The sequence below is a fragment of the Mustela putorius genome, unplaced genomic scaffold, assembly GCF_011764305.1.
Source record: "Mustela putorius furo isolate JIRA1106 unplaced genomic scaffold, ASM1176430v1.1 tig00000174_pilon_pilon_pilon, whole genome shotgun sequence".
Classification (NCBI taxonomy): Eukaryota; Metazoa; Chordata; class Mammalia; order Carnivora; family Mustelidae; genus Mustela; species Mustela putorius.
Window position 1 is genome coordinate 43,966,366 of NW_025421304.1, and position 18,299 is coordinate 43,984,664.

The 18,299-nt window shown below is 62.4% G+C and overlaps 2 protein-coding genes and 1 non-coding gene across 5 annotated transcripts in view; all 3 read left to right on the plus strand.

The window, feature by feature from the left end:
- The window catches only part of SPG7 (SPG7 matrix AAA peptidase subunit, paraplegin), a 28,748-nt gene extending 15,717 nt beyond the window's left edge, over positions 1-13,031 (plus strand). For 2 of the 3 annotated variants that reach the window (XM_045076467.1, XM_013056866.2), the window contains 8 exons: positions 5,634-5,758; positions 6,332-6,434; positions 7,129-7,239; positions 8,657-8,772; positions 10,237-10,393; positions 10,807-10,973; positions 11,522-11,599; positions 12,711-13,031. In XM_045076467.1, coding sequence (XP_044932402.1) covers positions 5,634-5,758; positions 6,332-6,434; positions 7,129-7,239; positions 8,657-8,772; positions 10,237-10,393; positions 10,807-10,973; positions 11,522-11,599; positions 12,711-12,887 — 1,034 coding nt within the window. In that variant the 3' untranslated portion in view covers positions 12,888-13,031. Of the gene's footprint in view, positions 1-5,633; positions 5,759-6,331; positions 6,435-7,128; positions 7,240-8,656; positions 8,773-10,236; positions 10,394-10,806; positions 10,974-11,424; positions 11,600-12,710 lie in introns of those variants that run through there. The other variant, XM_045076466.1, reaches the window with a different exon arrangement.
- A 3,189-nt stretch (positions 13,032-16,220) lies between these two features.
- RPL13 (ribosomal protein L13) lies at positions 16,221-18,225 on the plus strand. Its single transcript, XM_045076468.1, has 6 exons — positions 16,221-16,331; positions 16,501-16,621; positions 16,890-17,031; positions 17,220-17,393; positions 17,515-17,571; positions 18,053-18,225. The coding sequence occupies exons 2-6, from the start codon at positions 16,518-16,520 to the stop codon at positions 18,209-18,211; spliced, it is 636 nt and encodes a 211-aa protein (XP_044932403.1). The 5' UTR covers positions 16,221-16,331; positions 16,501-16,517; the 3' UTR covers positions 18,212-18,225.
- LOC123391091 lies at positions 17,083-17,167 on the plus strand. The gene has a single exon (XR_006605716.1). It is a non-coding gene; the product is annotated as a small nucleolar RNA MBII-202 (small nucleolar RNA).
- Positions 18,226-18,299: the final 74 nt, after the last annotated feature.

Consider the following 18,299-nt stretch of genomic DNA (forward strand, 5'->3'; position numbering starts at 1 on the left):
AGGCATTTCACTTACCTGCAGCGACTGGTCTGTGTCCCCACCACACACCTGCCCCAGGTGTGAGTAACGAGAGGAGGCTGGTGTCAGCATGTCTGTCACCCGGCTCCATCCAGAGACTCAGGTTTGACGGTGACGGTAGAAAAGAAAGGGGAAACCCTGGGAGCCCAAAGGGCAGGGCAGGTCATGACCCCGTTTCCAGTCTTGGATGAACCCAGTGGGCTGTGCCGCTCAGAGGGTAGAGGGGACACGGGACGCCCGGCTGCTCAGTCCGGGAGCCTGCAACTCTTGATCTCAGGGTTGGGAGTGACTGGAACGGCTCCTTTTTAAGATTTTATTTGTTTTATTATTATTTTTTTTAAATATTTGACAGAGAGCACAAGTAGGCAGAACAGCAGGCAGAGGGAGAGGAGAAGCAGGCTTCCCACTGAGCAGAGAGCCCGATGCGGGGCTTGATCCCAGGACCCCGGATCATGACCTGAGCTGAAGGCGGACACTTAACCACTGAGCCACCCAGGCGCCCCTATCTATTTGTTTTTTAGAGATTTTATCTTTAAGTCTACACCCAACATGGGGCTCAGACTTACAACTGAGAGCAAGGGTGAGATGCTTCACTGATAGGACCGGCCATGTGCCTCACTTTATTCTTGCTGTGGTGACATATATAATAACATTGATCATTTTAACCATTTACGAGTGCTTCCTTCAGGGATATTAAGTATGTTCTCACTGTGCACCCACCACCGTCTGGCTCTCGAGCCTTCTCCTCTTCACCAACTGGGACTCTGTCCCCATTAAACACTAACTCCCCAGCCCCCGGCAGCCACAGCCCTGCTCTCTGTCTCCACGGATCTGAGACTTCTAGGACCCTCGAGGGCACAGCAGCTCTGTGAGTCCCCAGGGTCATGTCTTCTTGCAGTGCATGTGGTGGGACTTCATTTAAGGCTAATAGTCCCCCCACGTGGCCAGTCCCCTGCTGGCGGACGGCCCCGGCTCTTGGAATAACGCGGCTGTGACCGTGGGCCCACAGGTACCCACCTCAGGCCCCAGAGCGTCAGGATTCCCGCGCCGTTTGCAGCACTGCGGGTGAGGGAGACACTCTGTGCTCACGTCCCTGGCTCCAAGAGAACCGAGGACGTGTGTGTGTGTGTTTTCATTCCTTTTTTTTTTTTTTAAGATTTTATTTATTTATTTATTTGACAGACAGAGATCACAAGTAGGCAGAGAGGCAGGCAGAGAGAGAGGGGGAAGCAGGCTCCCCGCCGAGCAGAGAGCCCGATGCAGGACTCGATCCCAGGACCCTGAGATGATGACCTGAGCCGAAGGCAGCAGCTTAACCCACTGAGCCACCCAGGTGCCCGTGTGTTTTCATTCTGGAAGTGCTCCCACCCTGGGGGCGGTGCACGTGCTGGCCAATGTGCGGACGTGGCGTTGGACCGTGTGTGACTCGAGACAAACTGTTTGAGCCTCTCACTCGGAAACACTTTCGGACTCAGGAAAGGCCCTGGAGAGCTGCCCCAGACCACGCCTGGGTGCTGCTCTGCAGGGCCGGCCAGCGGCAGGGCAAGGCCTCTCCACACACGCTCGGCCTGGCCAACACTGTCATGCGTGTTGGGAACTCGGCAAGCTCCATGGGCGGAAAAGCCAAGTGCTGTGTGTAGCCAGTGTGCCGAAGAGGCTGTGTGGTCGGGTTATCTGCAGAACGGGGTACATCGGAGCCCCCCTCAGACCTTGCTCAGGGACCGTGCACAAGGGCAGCTTCTGGGGAGGGAAGCTTCCACGGGCTCCACGTCCTCGGGACCATGTGCAGAGCGAGGTCCCGGTTCTGAATGCCGCTGTCGGGGTGCCGGCACAGAGGGGCCTCCAGGAGCGCCTTCCGGGGGCAGGCTGTGGGCTGCTCATGGTCTTGGAGTTACCCCCCGCAGTCTCCCATCGCCGAGACCACACTTGGTGCTTTTCGTTTGAATGGGTTTTCATGACCCCTTCATGCTTAGCCACCTCTACTTAGTGGGGTTCTGGACATGGTCCGAGTCCTGCCAGGATTGGAAGATCCCCTCAGGTTCTGGTCCCAAGGTCTCACACCTCGGCCTGCGGGCACCCGAAACTGAGGTCAGTCCCGTCTGCAGAGACCCAGGACTGTGTGTTTGATGAGCCTCTGCTCTCAGAAGTACTGGATTTTTTTTTTTTTAAGATTTTATTTATTTATTTGACAGAGAAATCACAAGTAGGCAGAGAGGCAGGCAGAGAGAGAGGGGGAAGCAGGCTCCCCGTCGAGCAGAGAGCCCGATGCGGGGCTCCATCCCAGGACCCCGGAATCAGGGCCTGAGCTGAAAGCAGACGCATAATGACTGAGCCACCCAGTCGCCCCAGAAGTACCAGATGTTAGTGACGGCTCCCGATTGTCTCTTTGGAAGGACGGCCAGCGTCTGCGCTGGCGAGGGGACGGGCGAGAGCAGGCTGTCGCAAGTCTTCACGCTTCCTCTAGCTCGTGTTGCCCTTGGGCTCCTGCAGACAGCAGCCCTGCACGGCTTGCAGGCGCGCTTCTGGACTGGGAGGTGCTGTGCTGTGGGGTGCCCACTGGCCCCTGTTTCTCCAGGCTCTGGAGCTTTGACGTCCTGGCTTGTGACCTCACCTGCGCTCTGTGTGTTTCACTACAGTCCACCTGACCTGAAGGCACTCAAGGAGGCTTCCGCCCAGAGACGTAGCACATGGGACGAGCAGATCCGCTTCCTCGGGCTGTTGGCACTTGAAGACCGAGCCCCCCAGGAAGCGTTTACTAAATGGCATCTTTCCCTGAGCCTAGGCTCTCTGTGCCACCGTGAATGGGGCGCTTCCGCCCAGAACCCCGACCCACTGACTGAAGGCCCTTGTTGGGCTGGACTGGCAGTGAACAGGTGCCTCTGTGTGCAGACACAGCCGGCCATTCTCAGCCCTTCAGCGGCATCCGAGGCGTCTCTCTTAGTCCTCGGGGAAGGGCAGCACCGCTTCATTGACGTGCAGGGCACGGAGTGGACACTGTGCACGTCGTGGGAAAACCTCACCATGTCAGGACGAGGCTGTGCTACGGGACAGCCAGGTCACATGGCAAGGGCACGTGTGCTGAGTGCTGGGGTCCCACCAGGTCCCTCAGAGGGGGACAGTCTCCTTGCTATATGTTGAACAGCAGGAGGGCTCTGAGCCTCTGCGTTCGCGAGAGCCTGTGGGGCATGAGCTCCGGCCTCCCTCGGGGTCAGCAGGAGGCCCTCGCTCCCATCCACCCGGCCTTCCGTCTTCATCCACGAGGTGTCTGACGTCACGCTGGGCCAGATGCGAGGGTGTGGCCATGGCTCCTTTTTCTCCGTGGGGGGGTCCGGTTCTCCATTTGCTGAAGAGGCTGTTGCATCCTCCACTGAATGGCCTTTGTGCCTCTGCCAGTGCTTGGCTGGACCTGGCAGCAGCGGGGCCCCAACCCGGTGCGTCCGCCTCCCATGGGCAGCGGCCTCCCCCTGCAGCAGTCTGGGAGGAAGGCGGGCGGGCTCCTGACGTCTGTTCCTCGGCTGTAGCTGTGGGAGCGGGTGTGCTTGGCTCTCCTAGAATTTCTAGAACAAGCTTGTCCCCATCTCCCAAAAGATCTTGCTGAGTTTTTCCTAGGAACACGCGCCTCACAGGAGACTCAGGGGAAGCAGGGCAGCAGCACTGGATGCCGGGGAGGGCGGGGAGAGGTCAGACCCGGGTCCTCGCGGGAACCTCGGTGACCCTGATTTAAATCAAGCAGCCGGGGAGACGTGAGCAGACACACTGCCCATGGGAGCGTCCCCTGTGGCAGCCTCTCTGGGAGACAAGGCCGCGGCTCCCATCCGACCCAGCACGAGCGCTCCCGTGCCCTGGTTCCGAGCTGTGCGCACGCAGACCGGCACTGTGCTTGTGGGCCCCGAAGACTGCAGCGGCCCACACGTCCGCCCGTGCGAGCGGTCTGGGAACGCGGGGTTTCGGTGTCACGGTTACCGTGAAGCCAGGGAAGGACAAACTGTCCACACACGACTGGATCACGGCTCCCTGCTGGACGGCGCATTCACGCGAGATGGTCAGGGACGAGCAGGCACTCTTGTCTTGTTTTCGCACCTGTGACTCAGAATTCCACGTTCACAGCCTCGGCCTGTGCGAGGAGGACATTGCGGAAGTCGGAGTAGGGAGTCCCAGCGAGTCCCCAGAGGAGAGCTCTGGCTTCCCTCCTTGTCCGAGAAACGAAGCCATGTCTGTCCCGGGGCCCTCCGTCCAGTCAGCCTCCTGTTACCTGTGTCACAGCGACGTCCTGAAACCACAGGGCAGGCCAGTGGAGCTGCTGGGTGGTGCCTGCGTTGGCTTCCGGCTCATTTGGGAGGTTAGGGTTATCCGCTCTCTGCTCGACACAAGAGTGGGCTGGACCCCTCGTGTCCCACCTTCGGGGACTCCAGCGAGAATGCGCACACGCAGGAGCGTTGCGAGGGCGTGGGTTGTGGTTTGTGGGTCCCGGTGCTTCTCGCTGACTCAGGTGTCAGATCCTTGTGAGGTGGCCAGCCCCTGGCCCGTGCGCTCAGCCAGGCCCCTCTTGCCGTCGTGGGGTCCTGGGGTGGAGTTAGCGGCGGTCTGCTGGGAGGTGGTGGTGCCTCACGCTCTCAGGACCCTAGTTCTCTAAAACGTCTTTTAAATTCCACTCGGCGCTTCACAGGTAGTTTCAGGTTGTACTTGTGTGTCTGCTTATTGTGGACTTTTTTCATTAGCAAAAGATCATGGCAGGTTGGTTTGTTTAATTCAGTGGGTTCCACACCCAAGTGGGGCTTTGAATTCAAGACCCTGAGATCAGGAGTCCCCCATTCCATCAACCGAGCCAGTCAGGTACCCCTGAAGTCTTTTATTTTTTAAACTTTGTATTCTGGACCTTGTCACACATACAGAAGCACAGGGAGAGCTGTGCAGGGAACCTCCACGGCGCAGGCCAGACCCTTGCCATCCACACCCCCTGCTGCAGTCTCCTCCCCCGGCCGGTGATTTTAAAACCAGTCTGAAGTTCGGGATCTCACGTGCTCTCGGTCTTACGTGCTCTGGACATAATTATCTACAACAACAGGAAGGCCAGCGTCGCACTGTAACGTGTGCTGAGCATACACGGAAGACCCTTGGATGTCTGCTCAGGCCCAGATCACCCAGCCTTGGCTCGGATGCCTTTCTGCGGGTGCGGCCTTGCTCAGACAAGGGCCTGTGTCAGTTCTCACGAAGACCTGGGCCACCAGTGGTGATCTCAGCCCTTGCTTTTAAACCTTCTGAGAAACCCGGAGCCTCCAAACCCAGGCCACAGACCAGTGTTGAGAAATGTCTGCTCTGGCCCATGGCTTTGCACCAAAGGAGCGTGGACACGGTGCCCCTCGTTCCCCGGGTCTGCTGGGCAGTTACCGAGGAGAAACACGATCCCCCCGGACACCATCGATGGCTGTGCAGGCCCCCATCTGTGGTTCTGCCTCTGGGCTGGCAGCCTGGGGAAGACAGGCAAATTCTTGCTGTCGTGGGGACCCTGATCCTGGGTCGGTCCACGTCCTCATTCTCACGGGCCCCAGTGGGAGGTCCGTCCCACTCGTGTCCTGGAGGGGGAGCTGTACCCCAACAGCTGTCTATCCCTCCAGGAATGGGCACCACCGACCATGTCATTGTCCTGGCCTCTACCAACCGGGCTGACGTTTTGGACAACGCTCTGCTGAGGCCTGGCCGGCTGGATCGACACATCTTCATCGACCTTCCCACACTGCAGGTCAGTGTGGCCGGGGGCTGGCTCTTGTCTGTCCGACTGTCTTTGGCTTACCTATATCCTGCCGTGGCTCTGCAGCTCATTTGGCGCACCCCCGGTTTTTCTCTTTACCCCTCAACACTGTGGCTGAGTTTTGTAGCACAATCCTTGGGAAGCCTCCGAGTCCTTGTCCTGGGCCCCACCAGCTCCTCGGTGCCCCAGGGCAGCAGCGACCAGCAAGCGGTGCTCGGTAGGGAGAGGGTTCGGAGCGCGGGCGGAACGGTGTGCATTCCCGCGCCGCAGCCGGGAGTCCCGGGACCGACACTTGGGCTGAGTGAGGCTCCCCTGATGCTGTGCTGGGGGCAGCTCCCCACTGCTGTGACTCGGGGGTCTGGGAGGTTCCGAGTGTGTGGGAACCAGGTGTCCTACAGAGCGAACCTCACGTGCGTGAGGCGCTTCGTTGTCCCTCCCGCCTTCCGTCTGCAGTGCTGCTTGCGGTCTGCCGGTGTCCTGCCTGCAGGCCGCAGCGGTGATCTGACGCCCGTGGCTGCTGTCTGCGGGCAGGGGCGAGCCCACGCTTGGCTCCTTTCTCTGCAGGAAAGGCGGGAGATTTTTGAGCAGCACCTGAAGAGCCTGAAGCTGACCCAGGCCAGCAGCTTTTACTCGCAGCGTCTGGCAGAGCTCACGCCGGGGTTCAGCGGTATGGACGCTGTTCCCTGCTGTCTGGGGGGTGCGCACCCCTGCCCGGGGCCCTGCAGGTAGCACAGCCTGGGCGGGAGTGAGGTCGTGCGCAGAGAGCCGGCAGAGGAGAAAAGTGCTGCCTGGCACTTGGCTTTTCCCACGCCAGTAGTGCCTACACGGGGGTTGCTCCGGGCCCTTCTGCCCGCAGGCCTCTGCCCACCGGCCCTTGAGGGCCTTTCCACACTCGGGCTGTGCGTGCCCACTGCTCCCTGCCAGGCGATGCCGTTCACGGCCTCGTGGCTGCCCGAGCGCACCACGGCCCGCCTCAACCGTCTTCTCACTGAGCGGAGACGCATCACAAATCAGGGTATTTTCTCTACGGCTCTCGTTTTAAAGGGTAATAGCAACAAAATCCCTTTTATTATAATTTCTTCCTTTTGGATTTTCCTTTAAGGCCCTTAACGAGAATCTCATGGGTACTGGGCTGTGAGTTCCCAGGGAGAAGGAAACCGCAGGTGGTGCAAAGCTGCTGGTGGGACTTGAGCAGGAAGGAGCCTGGCGGGGGCAGAAAGGGGGCAGCACAGGGCGGAGGTGCCCTGGTCTGCTAGAGGCACGCGTGGCTTCAGCACAGGTCGGAAGCGCCGCCTGCCTGCTGCCCGCCTCCCGCCCACGCCCCCCTCCCCTGCCCTCTGCTGACGCTGCTGTGCGGACAGGTGCCGACATCGCCAACGTCTGTAACGAGGCCGCGTTGCACGCCGCACGGGAAGGGCACGCGTCTGTCCACACCCTGAACTTCGAGTGCGCTGTGGAGCGGGTCATTGCGGGTATGAGAGCAAGCACCCGGACGGCGGGGGGCAGGTGGGTGCGGCGCGGGTCAGGCTGACTCGTGACGGAAGGGCTCAGCGAAGCGCTGCCGGACGAGAGAGCAGTGGGGGCAGTGTCCTAAGTCGGGTTCTCGTTTGAAATACCAGGAATACGCCCAAGAGCAGAAACCTCTTCCAGCAGAGACACAGGGTGTCACACACCCACGCGTGAGCGGCACTCAGCCCCTCTGCCGTCGACGGTGCCTCGGCGTGGGCCTCACAGGCCCTGTCCGTGTTGCGGGGCCGCAGGTCTCCCGAGAGCTGTGCTTTGCTGCCTGGCCCGTCTCTGCTCAGGGCAGCGACACGAGGGGTCTTGGCAGCGGGGCGGGGTGGGGGGGCCTTCTGGGAGACCCTAACTGTTGCTACTCAAAGTGGGGTCCCTGGGCTTCCGTCAGGAGAGTGGGACGGAAACCAAGAGTCTCCTGAAGTGTCCACAGCCCTGTGTGTCTTGTCCTTGAGAGGTTGTTCAAGACACTGGAAGTTTTTTAAAGAGGGAAACGATCCATTACCAGACAAGTATAAGACGCGCCGGCCTTGCACGTGGGTGGGGAGTGTTCCGGCACAAGCTGTCCCTACAACAGGCTCGTCCCTGTCACTCTGGCTGAGCTGAAGTCTGGTACAGACGCCACCAGGTGTCCAGGCTGCAGCTCAGGAACCTGTGTGGACAGAGGTACACAAGTGGCCGCTGCTTACTATAGACGTGGCTTCACCTTCACCTAAGACACTTAGTTTTCTGTGGAAATGGATCTCACACTGTCAAAGTGAGAGAGACAGACATACTGACCGCACAGGTGTGGCCTGCCCAAGCTACAGCACGTGGGTTCCAGTGGCCACCATCGGGGGCTCTGCCTCCCGTTAGGATGCTCAGACCCAGCCTTGCCGTAAACGGAGGGGGAAGGCCCTAGGAGCACACAGCCAGACCCAGAGCTGATCTGGGCTGCGTAAATCGGGAACGCTGGAGGTGTGAAGAACCCGGGGTGCTTAAGGTGACGGGCTCTGGGGTTCATGGACTACAGAGACAAGGCACATGGGAGATGGCCAGCTAGCAAGGGGCAGCAGCTTCAGGGTCCAGGGGAAGAGCCGCTTCGACTCCTGGACCTCGGTGGGGATCCCACTAATCACAGCGGCCCAGTGCCCTGTGGGCCCCTGAGGGTAGGCACCTGTCACCCCGGCACTCACAGAAGCAGAAACAAACAGGACCCTCTGGCATCTTCCATGAGCAACATCTGGGTGCCAGCCCGGGGCGGAGGTGCAGGAGGTGAACCTCCAGGACGACGCTGCTTTGATGGCGAGGGGTAGAGCTCTGTGAGGGCAACGGGCGTGCCTGGCTCACCTGCCCGGGACCCCGTGCCCAGACTCGGATCCCACACTGTTTCAGGGACTGCCAAAAAGAGCCAGATCTTGTCAAAGGAAGAACAGAAGGTGGTTGCGTTCCACGAGTCGGGCCACGCCCTGGTCGGCTGGCTGCTGGAGCACACTGAGGCCGTCATGAAGGTAGGGCGTCTGCGTCGGGGCTGGGGGCCGCGAGCCCAGCGGGCCCGTGAACAAAGCTGACTGTGGAAGCATTGCGTGTTGTGGCTTGAAGAGAAAGTGCGCTGTGAGCTGGACGTGAGCACAGCAGGAATGGATGGTGTGGGACCCCTCACCCCCAGCAGCAAAGGGCGGGAGATCCAAAGTGGGCTCTGGTCTGGTCTCTAGCGTGTTGTCGTCATGTGATCAGCTGGGGTCTGGCTGTGCCATCTACACAGTTCCTCTTGGAATTAAGAATTGCCGTATTTACCAAAAGTGTTGACCTTGTGATTGCTCACCTTAAAAATAAGTGAGTTTGGTTCACATTAAAAAAAACACCACTCTTGGAGGCATTTTGTGAACTTGATGAAAATTTATTTGTATCTGCTGCTACCAGCAGAAACAGCTTCCTCAGGTTCTGCGTGCAGGTTGCACAGCGCCCTCCGCACAGGCGGGCTGCAGCCCAGACGGGGGCCGCCCCCATGCTGTGGTCCCGTGGTGCCAGGAGCACCACAGCTCCCCAGCAACGGCAGTGGGACGCGGCATCGCAAGCCCGGCACTTTATCGCTACCGGGCTTCTTCTCAGAAGGGTTCGCGGCAGCCACGTGGACGGTCTGGTTGCGTCTGACGACACCCTGTCGACCAGGCCAATTCCTCTTACACAGTCAGCAGTGGGTGACCTGGTGTCTGGTGACCTGGGGGCTGCTGCCATCGCTAAGGTGCCCCGGGTCAGGCCGAGGGTGAGGAAGGCAGGGTTCAAGGCAAATGTCTGAATGCAGTATCTCAAAAACGAAAATAAAAATCAATGCAGAAAAATTCCGAATGAAGTAATGTTATTTAAAATTCCTTGTTCTCAGAATTTTCACTTTGTGTGATGTCTAAAGGGTACTGTCTGTCACAATGAGAAACCCCCCTCCCGAGGCAGGCCGGCTCCTCCGCCAGGGCAGGTCATGAAGCCCAGCTCCCGGTCGGGCCGTCCCTTACAGCGGTTTCCTGAAGCAGTTTGCTTCAGTGTCGGGTTTCCATTTCCTCCTCGGACGCCCCAGGCCCTGGGAGACCCCCCCCCCCGCCCGCCCCGTGTGTGCACCTGCCGTCGGGCTGCCCAGAGTCAGAGCGGCAGGGCTAGTCTCCCTCGTCCCTGGTCGGTGTCCGTTCCCAAGCCGCGCCTGCGAGGACTGGTGCAGGACGTGCACCCACAGCGGTGCACCCACAGCGGCCCCGTCCGCGCCAGTGTGCTTTACTTCGGGTGCGCGCGCAAGGCACAGCCCAGCCTCCTGTTGTGCCGTTGTCCTTCGGGGACAGGGTCCTCCTTTGCTGTAAAATGGGGCCAGTACAGATTTGCTTCAACTGCTTTGAAACCCTCCCATTAAAGATCTGTCCTACGTTTCCACACCTTCATCTTTAAAGTCCGGATCCTGCCCGCTTACTCGGCTGTGTGACGTTCCGCAGGTCTCCATCGCGCCACGGACTAACGCGACGCTGGGCTTCGCTCAAATGCTGCCGAGAGACCAGCACCTCTTCACCAAGGAGCAGCTGTTTGAGCGCATGTGCATGGCCTTGGGCGGCCGTGCGTCCGAGAACATCTCCTTCAACAAGGTCACTTCCGGTGAGAAGCTGGTTCTGAGTCCTCAAAGTGCTTTCATACCTGCTGCGCTTCCGCCTGGCGGGGGTGGGGGTGTGGATCTGGGGGAGGGACTGGAATGGTGGGACAGGCCCAGTCGGCCTTCGCAGGCTGCTGCTTCACCGGGACGTCCAGAGAGGAGGTAGAGCCGTTCCTCGCTTGTTGCCGTGACCCTGGGGCTCAGGGTAGACAGCCAGGCCAGTGCAGAGCAGGACGTGGGCTGGAGAACTGCCAGAAAAGTGCACCCACATGTGTACCCCAGCAGGAACTCAGAAGTGTAAGACTTCTGAGGAGCTGTGACGAGATACAAGCTTCTCCTGGGACCTGTGCCAGGGTGCCCTGTGTGCCCTGACTTGGCAGTGCCCGGAGAGAACCTCTGTCCGGACCCTCCGCTGCAGGGGCTCAGGACGACCTGAGGAAGGTCACGCGCATCGCCTACTCCATGGTGAGGCAGTTTGGGATGGCGCCGAGCATCGGGCCCGTGTCCTTCCCCGAGGCGCAGGAGGGCCTCACAGGCATCGGCCGGCGTCCGTTCAGTCGTGGCCTGCAGGAAATGATGGACCATGTGAGTCTGCACAGCGAGCTCAGCTTTGGTTGGGGTGCGCCGCGGTGGGTTGGGGGCGGGCCCCTCTCGGGGGCTGGTGCTGTGCCCTCTGCCACACCGAGCAGAGCGCGCTGCTGTGTGGCCCACATCGAAGACGAACCAGTCAAGTAGTACTGGATCACTCGCTTGCCGAGTGTTCTCAGGTGAGGACTTGGGTGGCTTTTGCTGAAAACTGTTGGTGATCTGAGACCAGGAAAGAGAAGGAACAGATGCCCCAGTGGACACACTGCGTGCTCTGTGGGAGGCTGGGCCAGGGCAGCGTGCGGCCTGGTGCACGTGGGAGGTGGCTGCGGGCCTGGAGGACAGAGCTGGAGACAGGCATCTTCTGCAGGAGCAGTCCCAGGGGATGGGCTGGGGGCAGCCACGCTCTCTTGGCCACAGCGAGAGAAAAGCTGTGTTCCTGTCCCCGCAGCTTCATGTGAACTCCAGCGCCAGGATGGGCCACGCGGGACATCTGGACTGAGGTTGGCCACCCTGTGCGTTACACGGCTGTCGTCTTGCGTTGGCAGGAAGCAAAGCTGCTGGTGGCAAAGGCCTACAGGCACACGGAACAGGTGCTGCAGGAGAACCTGGATAAGCTGCAGGCGGTGAGACTCGGGCGCCGGGGTTGTCCTCACTCCCTGCTCCTCGCGGAACCCTCCCGGCACAGGGAGCCGCAGAGGACCTATCCCTGCGCACCACCCGGACCCAGCCGCACTCCCATTTCTCGCACCGCCTCCTTAGCCCGCACTGTGAGCACGTGACGCCCGCCCCTTCTCGGCAGGCAGAGGACACGGTGCCGCAGACGTCAGGGTTCAGGGTTCCGCTCAGGGTTCAGGTTAGTGTGTAGTTGGCCTCGCTGACTCTCCCCCAGCTCTTTAGGTGCTTCCTGGAATTTTCAATTTCTTTTATTTTTTAAGAAATTGCTGCCAAACAGGAGGCTCGAACTCTCGGCCCTGAGATAGGAACCGCATGCTCAGGTTCGCCTGGCAGTGGCCCCGTCGGTTAAGCGTCTGACTCCTGATTGCGGCTCAGGTCATGGTCTCATGCATGTTGCGTCCTTGGGGGGCTGCTCCCAGACCAGCAGCCCCTGCCTCCCGGGGGGTGTGGGGGGCGCTTAGCAGTGCAGGGACTGAGCCCGAATCTGCTGCTGACAAGGTCCCAGGGTCCCAGGATGTCCTGCCTCTGTCCTGTTGGTGGGGTCCAGGGCTGAGCATCACGCCAGACCTGCCCGGTGGAGGAAGCGGCTGCGCCTGTCTGAGGGCCCTGGGCGTCGCTCCTCGAGGCTGCGACGGGGCGGTCAGCGACAGGTTGCCAGTGCGGGGCACACCAGCTCCTCCAACGTGTTCTCCGCAACCGCATCTGGAGAGGTGGAGGCTGCCTGCCCACAGCAGCGCCTGCCCCCCACGGTCCAGCCTCCCCTCACTCCCCACGTGCAGATACACATACCGTGTTTGCTAAAGGAAGTTGAAGTTGCCCCAGGAAACAGATTTGGAAGGGAAGCAGAAAAATTAATGAGGCTGGCAGCTGGGACACCATCTCCAGGGTGCAGACAGGGAGGGTTTCTTCGCCGGAGCTGCCTGCTGACTGCTTCCCTGGGAAAGTGGCCTGCCCGGGCGTCCTGCTCGCCGACAGCCCTCCCTCCGGGGTGCTCTGCTCTCAAAAGGCCCTTGTGTGTCCTTGTCTGGGGCTCACACACTGCCCTGTTTGTTCCCTTAGCTGGCGAACGCCCTGCTGGAGAAGGAAGTGATCAACTATGAGGACATCGAGGCCCTCATCGGCCCGCCCCCTCACGGGCCCAAGAAGATGATCGCGCCTCAGAGGTGGAGTGAGGCCGACACGGAGAAGCAAGACCCAGGGGAGGAGGAGGCCCCGCGGCAGCCCCCACCTCCTTGACTGTGCCTCTGGGGACCCGGCCTTCCCGCCTTTTGAGACCCAGGGAGACGGACGCCTCCGCACAGCCTCACTGCTCTCTGAATGGCCTTTGTGATCTATTTATTGGTGTCCCTGCCCGTGACTAGTAAATGTCTCTGCAGACGATCTAGCTTTGTTTCTCTGTCCTTTCCCCCACGGGAGGTGCTGGGGGCAGGTGCGCACGTGGATCTCAAGCTCCAGGTTTCTGACGCTGTCGTTCTCTGGGTGCTGGTTAGACCCGGGCCCCTGGCGGCCTGTTTCTGCCTGCGGTTCGTGCAGGGGCTGTGTCTTCAGCTCCGCTGACTTCATCAGCGTGCTAACAGTCTGCGGTGAGAGCCCCTCGGAGCTGGCGGCTGTCCTGGTGCTCATGCACGCACAGGGTCGGCTTCAGGGTCGGGCACTGCGCTCCGCCACCTTAGAACACTGCCGCCTGCTGCCGTCCTCGCTGGTCTGGCCACCGCACGTGCTGGTGTGCAAGGAAGAACACCCTGCAATCGCTGCGGTACTTTCTAGTATGTTCTGTGGGTAGAGAGTCCGTCTTTGCACCACATGACCAGCTATAAGCCAACAAAAGGTCCTGTGTTTCAGTCTATAATCTCAGCCACGTGATAACTCGTTGAGCCCCTTTTGTAGGAATCCGGGGTAGAGGCCCAGGACACCCCCTCACAAGTCGGGGGCAGCAGCGGGGTGCACTTGGTTCCTTGTCCCCAGCGGAGTGAGCCCGCACTCAGGTGCTCGCACCTGCTGCTGTCTGTGCTCCTGCCTTCCCTGCAGTGGCACTGGGAGCCGCGGGTGGTAGGCACTTCCTGTCAGAATCACCCCGCCGTCGGGGCCCCGCGGAAACGGCAGCATGTGCGCGGGTACGGGTCACACCTGAGGGAGGGCAGCTCTGACCGGGCCCTCTCACCTTGACCCCAGTTCCCCAAACTCCTATAGATGGGCATGTGGTTAGGAAGGCTCCGGTCTCCTCGGCCCAGGGTGGCACCCTCCATACCCGAACGTGGCTGTGGCCAAGCACATCCCCTGCACTTGACCATCAAGGTGGTCCCGGAAGGCACTTCGGAATCGGAACAGCGTGAAAAGCGGCCCCCCGCCCTGGTGGAGACCAGTGCAGCCTGCACCCCCGGTCTCACGGGTGTGAGGGAGTCTCCCTGTGCTGACTGCCAGAAGCCAGCTGTTGGCAGACCTTCGTACTGGTCCTCAGGGACGCCACCTCCAGGCCCTCAGGGTGCTCAAGAGCACCAGTCAGGCCTCCCCCACTCCCTCCTCACGGACTCAGGCTGCCGAGTCCTCTCACCCCCCCGTAAGGAGCCTTCTCCAGCTGCCCGCGCGTCCCTGGAGCAGTGAGAGCCAACACGGGAGGGCAGCCCTGGCCCTCTGCCCGCCCCCCAGCACAGCACATGTAACACGGCCTGACTACAGCTTCTGGAAGGCACTGAGAAAGGCACGTTTTTGTTTGGTAGAAATCTCTACAAGCACGTGCGGCCTGAGCTCAGCGACCCGGACATCAAGTCACATGTTCTGACTGGGCCGGCTGGACGCTCTGAGAAAGACATGCTTTTTTTTTTTTTTTTCTCAATTTAAGATTTTATTTATTTATTTGACAGAGAAAAGGAAAGGGAACACAAGCAGGGGCAGGGGGAGTGTGAGAGGGAGAAGCAGGCTTCCTGCAGAGCAGGGAGCCTGATGCAGGGCTCAGTCCCAGGACCCTGGAATCATGGTCTGGGCCAAGGCAGACACTTAACAACTGAGCCCCCAGGCGTGAACAGGGATATTGAACACAATCATCTTCAGGAGACTGAAAAGTATCGAGACAACGTGTGCTCTTAAATCTCTCCTGTAATACACACTCCCCAACAAACACGTATGTGCCGTCATGCTTACTCAAAGCTTACTTTTTGTTTTGGTGTAAGGGATACTTAGTTTCAGGTGTACCAGCTTTATCCCTATTGCAAAATTATCATAATGAGCCCAGTTAAGGCCTGTTGTCATGCAGGTATTTTAAATAGAACTTTTTTTTTTTTTAAGATTTTATTTATTTGACAGAGATCACAGGTAGGCAGAGAGGCAGGCAGAGAGAGGAGGAAGCAGGCTCCCCGCTGAGCAGAGAGCCCGATGCGGGACTCGATCCCAGGACCCTGAGATCATGACCTGAGCCGAAGGCAGAGGCTTAACCCACTGAGCGACCCAGGCGCCCCCACGGCTGATTTTTAAAACACTTGAGCCAGCTAAGTCTTTGGATCAGAAGGACTCCTGCTCCGTGGTTGACAATGTTCCTTCTGTCTCCCAAGCAGAACGCCGAGCCTGTCCCCAAACGGATTTCACATCAGAAGCAGTTTCCCCCACTGTTCTGCACCCTTTTAAAAGGCGGTGAGCTGTGGCGCACTCAAGAATGGGTCGCCGGAGTCTGCGTCGGGCCTGGTGTGCACCGCAGACCAAGACTCTTCAGCTCCAGCTTCGCTTTGTCACACCACGTTGGTCTGGGCGGTGACTCTGTCCCGCAGCCAGCGCGCCAGGGCCACATCCTCACGGCGAGCGGCCGGCGCTGCGGTGGAGCCGGGGGTCGGGCCGCGGAACCGCAGGGGTGGCGGTCGGCACCGGGATGTGTCTGCGGTTTCAGAGCAAGGGTCCCGGGCACGGGGCAGACGGGAGGTGCGGGCCGCGCGGGGCAGAGGACGGTCCAGAAAACGCGGCACAAGGCAAGGGGCCTTCCACGAACGTGTCCCCGGCGTCAGGGCCGCGGCGGCGCACAGAGCGCGGGTCCGAGCCCCGGGGCCGCACCAAGAAGTGACGGGAGGCCGCGGGATGCCGCCCCGTGCCGTCCGCCCCCCGCGGAAGCACAGCCGGGCCCCCGCCCCGCCCCCACTGCGCAGAAGAGGCGCGATCCCGCAGGTGCCCCGGGGCGCAGCGCAGACCCGAACCCGCGCCACCTCCACAGCCACGTCCCCTGCCCTGTCACCGGCCGGGCCGAGGCGGCCGCAGACTCGACCTCACGGGCGCTCCGCGCGCGGCTCCCCGCCCCGCCCCCGCCCTGCGGCCCCGCGGTGCCTCGCAGCCGACCTCGCCGACACCGGGGCGCGGAGGCCGCTCCGGGATCGACGGCGGACGGTCGTCCCGGGGGGAGGCTCGGCGCCGGGGTCCCGCGGGGGCTCCGGGATGGCTGCGCGGCCGCCTTCCGCCCGGGCCACGGCCTCGGGACGCCCCGCTCGGCCCCGCCCGCGCGCGCGCCCCTCGGGAGTCCGGGCGGGGCAGGGGGCGGGGCCGGGGCGGGGCCGGAGGGCGGTGAGGAGCGCGCGCGTCACTTCCGCGATCCCCGGCTCTGACTGGCCGGAAGGCCTCGGCGCTTCTGATTGGCGGAGCCCGGCACCATCCCGGCGTGCTTTGCGGCGCCGGCTCTTTTCCGCCGGCTGTTCGCCCTCGCAGGAGGTGGGTGCGCGGGCTCGCGGCGCCCTTGGCGGCCTCGGGCCGCATCCGCTGCCATCCGCGGCCATCGGGGTGGGGCTGCTCCGGGCGCGGCCGCAGAGGGGCTCCGGGCCCGCGCGGCAGACGGGAGAGGGCCGTGGCCCGGGCCCTGACTCGCTCCCCGCGCCCGCAGGCCCGTAGACCGCAGCCATGGCGCCCAGCCGGAACGGCATGATCCTGAAGCCGCACTTCCACAAGGACTGGCAGCGGCGCGTGGCCACGTGGTTCAACCAGCCGGCGCGGAAGATCCGCAGGTGAGCCGCGGGGCGGGGGCGGGGCCGGTGCGGGGCCGGTGCGGGGCCGGGGGGCCGCGGGGCGCTGGGGCCGGTGCGGGGCCGGGGGGCGCTGGGGCCGGGGCGGGGCCGGGGGGCCGCGGGGCGCTGGGGCCGGGGCGGGGCCGGGGGGCTCTGGGGCCGGTGCGGGGCCGGGGGGCCGCGGGGCGCTGGGGCCGGGGCGGGGCCGGGGGTCAGCCCGCGCCCTCCCGGGCTCCCCGCGCGCGACCCGACCGCTCTGTGCGCGCAGACGCAAGGCCCGCCAGGCCAAGGCCCGCCGCATCGCCCCGCGGCCCGCGTCCGGGCCCATCCGGCCCATCGTGCGCTGCCCCACCGTGCGGTACCACACCCGAGTGCGCGCCGGCAGGGGCTTCAGCCTGGAGGAGCTGCGGGTGAGTGCGGGCGCGCGGGGCGGGGCGGGGGCGGGCGGGGCGCGCAGCCCGTGATGACCGTCTCCGGAATCGCTGCGCTCCGTGATGACACCGCGCTCGAACCCTTTTCCGTCTGACGGCTGCGGGGCGGGGCGGCGGGGCGGGGTTGCGGGGCGGCGCGGCGGGGCTCACGCGCGTCCGCGCCGCAGGCCGCCGGCATCCACAAGCGCGTGGCGCGCACCATCGGCATCTCGGTGGACCCGCGGCGGCGGAACAAGTCCACGGAGTCGCTGCAGGCCAACGTGCAGCGGCTGAAGGAGTACCGCTCGCGGCTGCTGCTGTTCCCGCGCCGGCCGGCCGCGCCCCGGAAGGGCGACAGCTCGGTGAGTGCGGCCGGGGACGCGCGGGGGCGGCCCGGGGGCGGGGCGGGGACGCGCGGGGCTGTGAGCTCCAGCCCTGGGCGCCCGCGCTGAGCCCCGGCGACTCCCGCTTCCTTACCAACAGGCTGAAGAACTCAAGCTGGCCACGCAGCTGACCGGCCCCGTCATGCCCATCCGGAACGTAAGCGGGGGTGTGCGGGGCGGGCCGGTGCCCTGGCCGGACGGGCTGGGGTCGGAGGGCGCCCGCTGGGCCCCGTGCGGTGTGCGGTATGGGGGCAAGAGCCCTGGAACTCCGGGAGGAGCGTCTGCATTCTTAGCCGCTGGGCGCTTTGATGGGCGGCCTTGCCCTGTCCCCTGGGGACTTGCTGGTCACACGCACCTTCCACTGCTGGAAGGGCCGGCCACGGGTCACTCTCTGGACACCGGGATCCTGCAGACGACTGGGCTCTTGAGGTTCCTCTGGCAGGAGAACTGGGCCCACAAATGCACACCCCCGAGGTGGTTGCTGCCTTGTGTTTGGGGTGACCCCAGGGAGGCTCCTTGTGATGTCCCTTGGTGGCCGCGTGTGGCCTTTGAGCAGTGGGCAGGCAGAGCCAGCTCCTCCGGGTGTCTGCGGACGGGAGATGCCGCCCAAGGCCTTGACAGCGGCCCGTTCCGTTCAGGTCTACAAGAAGGAGAAGGCCAGAGTCATCACGGAGGAGGAGAAGAACTTCAAGGCGTTCGCCAGTCTTCGCATGGCCCGTGCCAACGCCCGGCTCTTCGGCATCCGGGCGAAAAGGGCCAAGGAAGCAGCGGAACAGGATGTTGAAAAGAAGAAATAAAATGTCCTTGGCCACTCGCGTGCCTGCGGTCTGCGTGTGGTGGCGGCCTTCTGGGAGGGCTTGGGGGCCAGAACGTGGTAGCCTGTGT

Coding starts and splice junctions, on each gene's coding strand:
- RPL13 (XM_045076468.1), top strand. CDS start 16,518: ATGGCGCCCAGCCGGAACGGCATGATCCTGAAGCCGCACTTCCACAAG. Junction 17,032..17,219: donor TCAGCCTGGAGGAGCTGCGG/GTGAGTGCGGGC, acceptor TCCGCGCCGCAG/GCCGCCGGCATCCACAAGCG. Junction 17,394..17,514: donor CCCGGAAGGGCGACAGCTCG/GTGAGTGCGGCC, acceptor CCTTACCAACAG/GCTGAAGAACTCAAGCTGGC.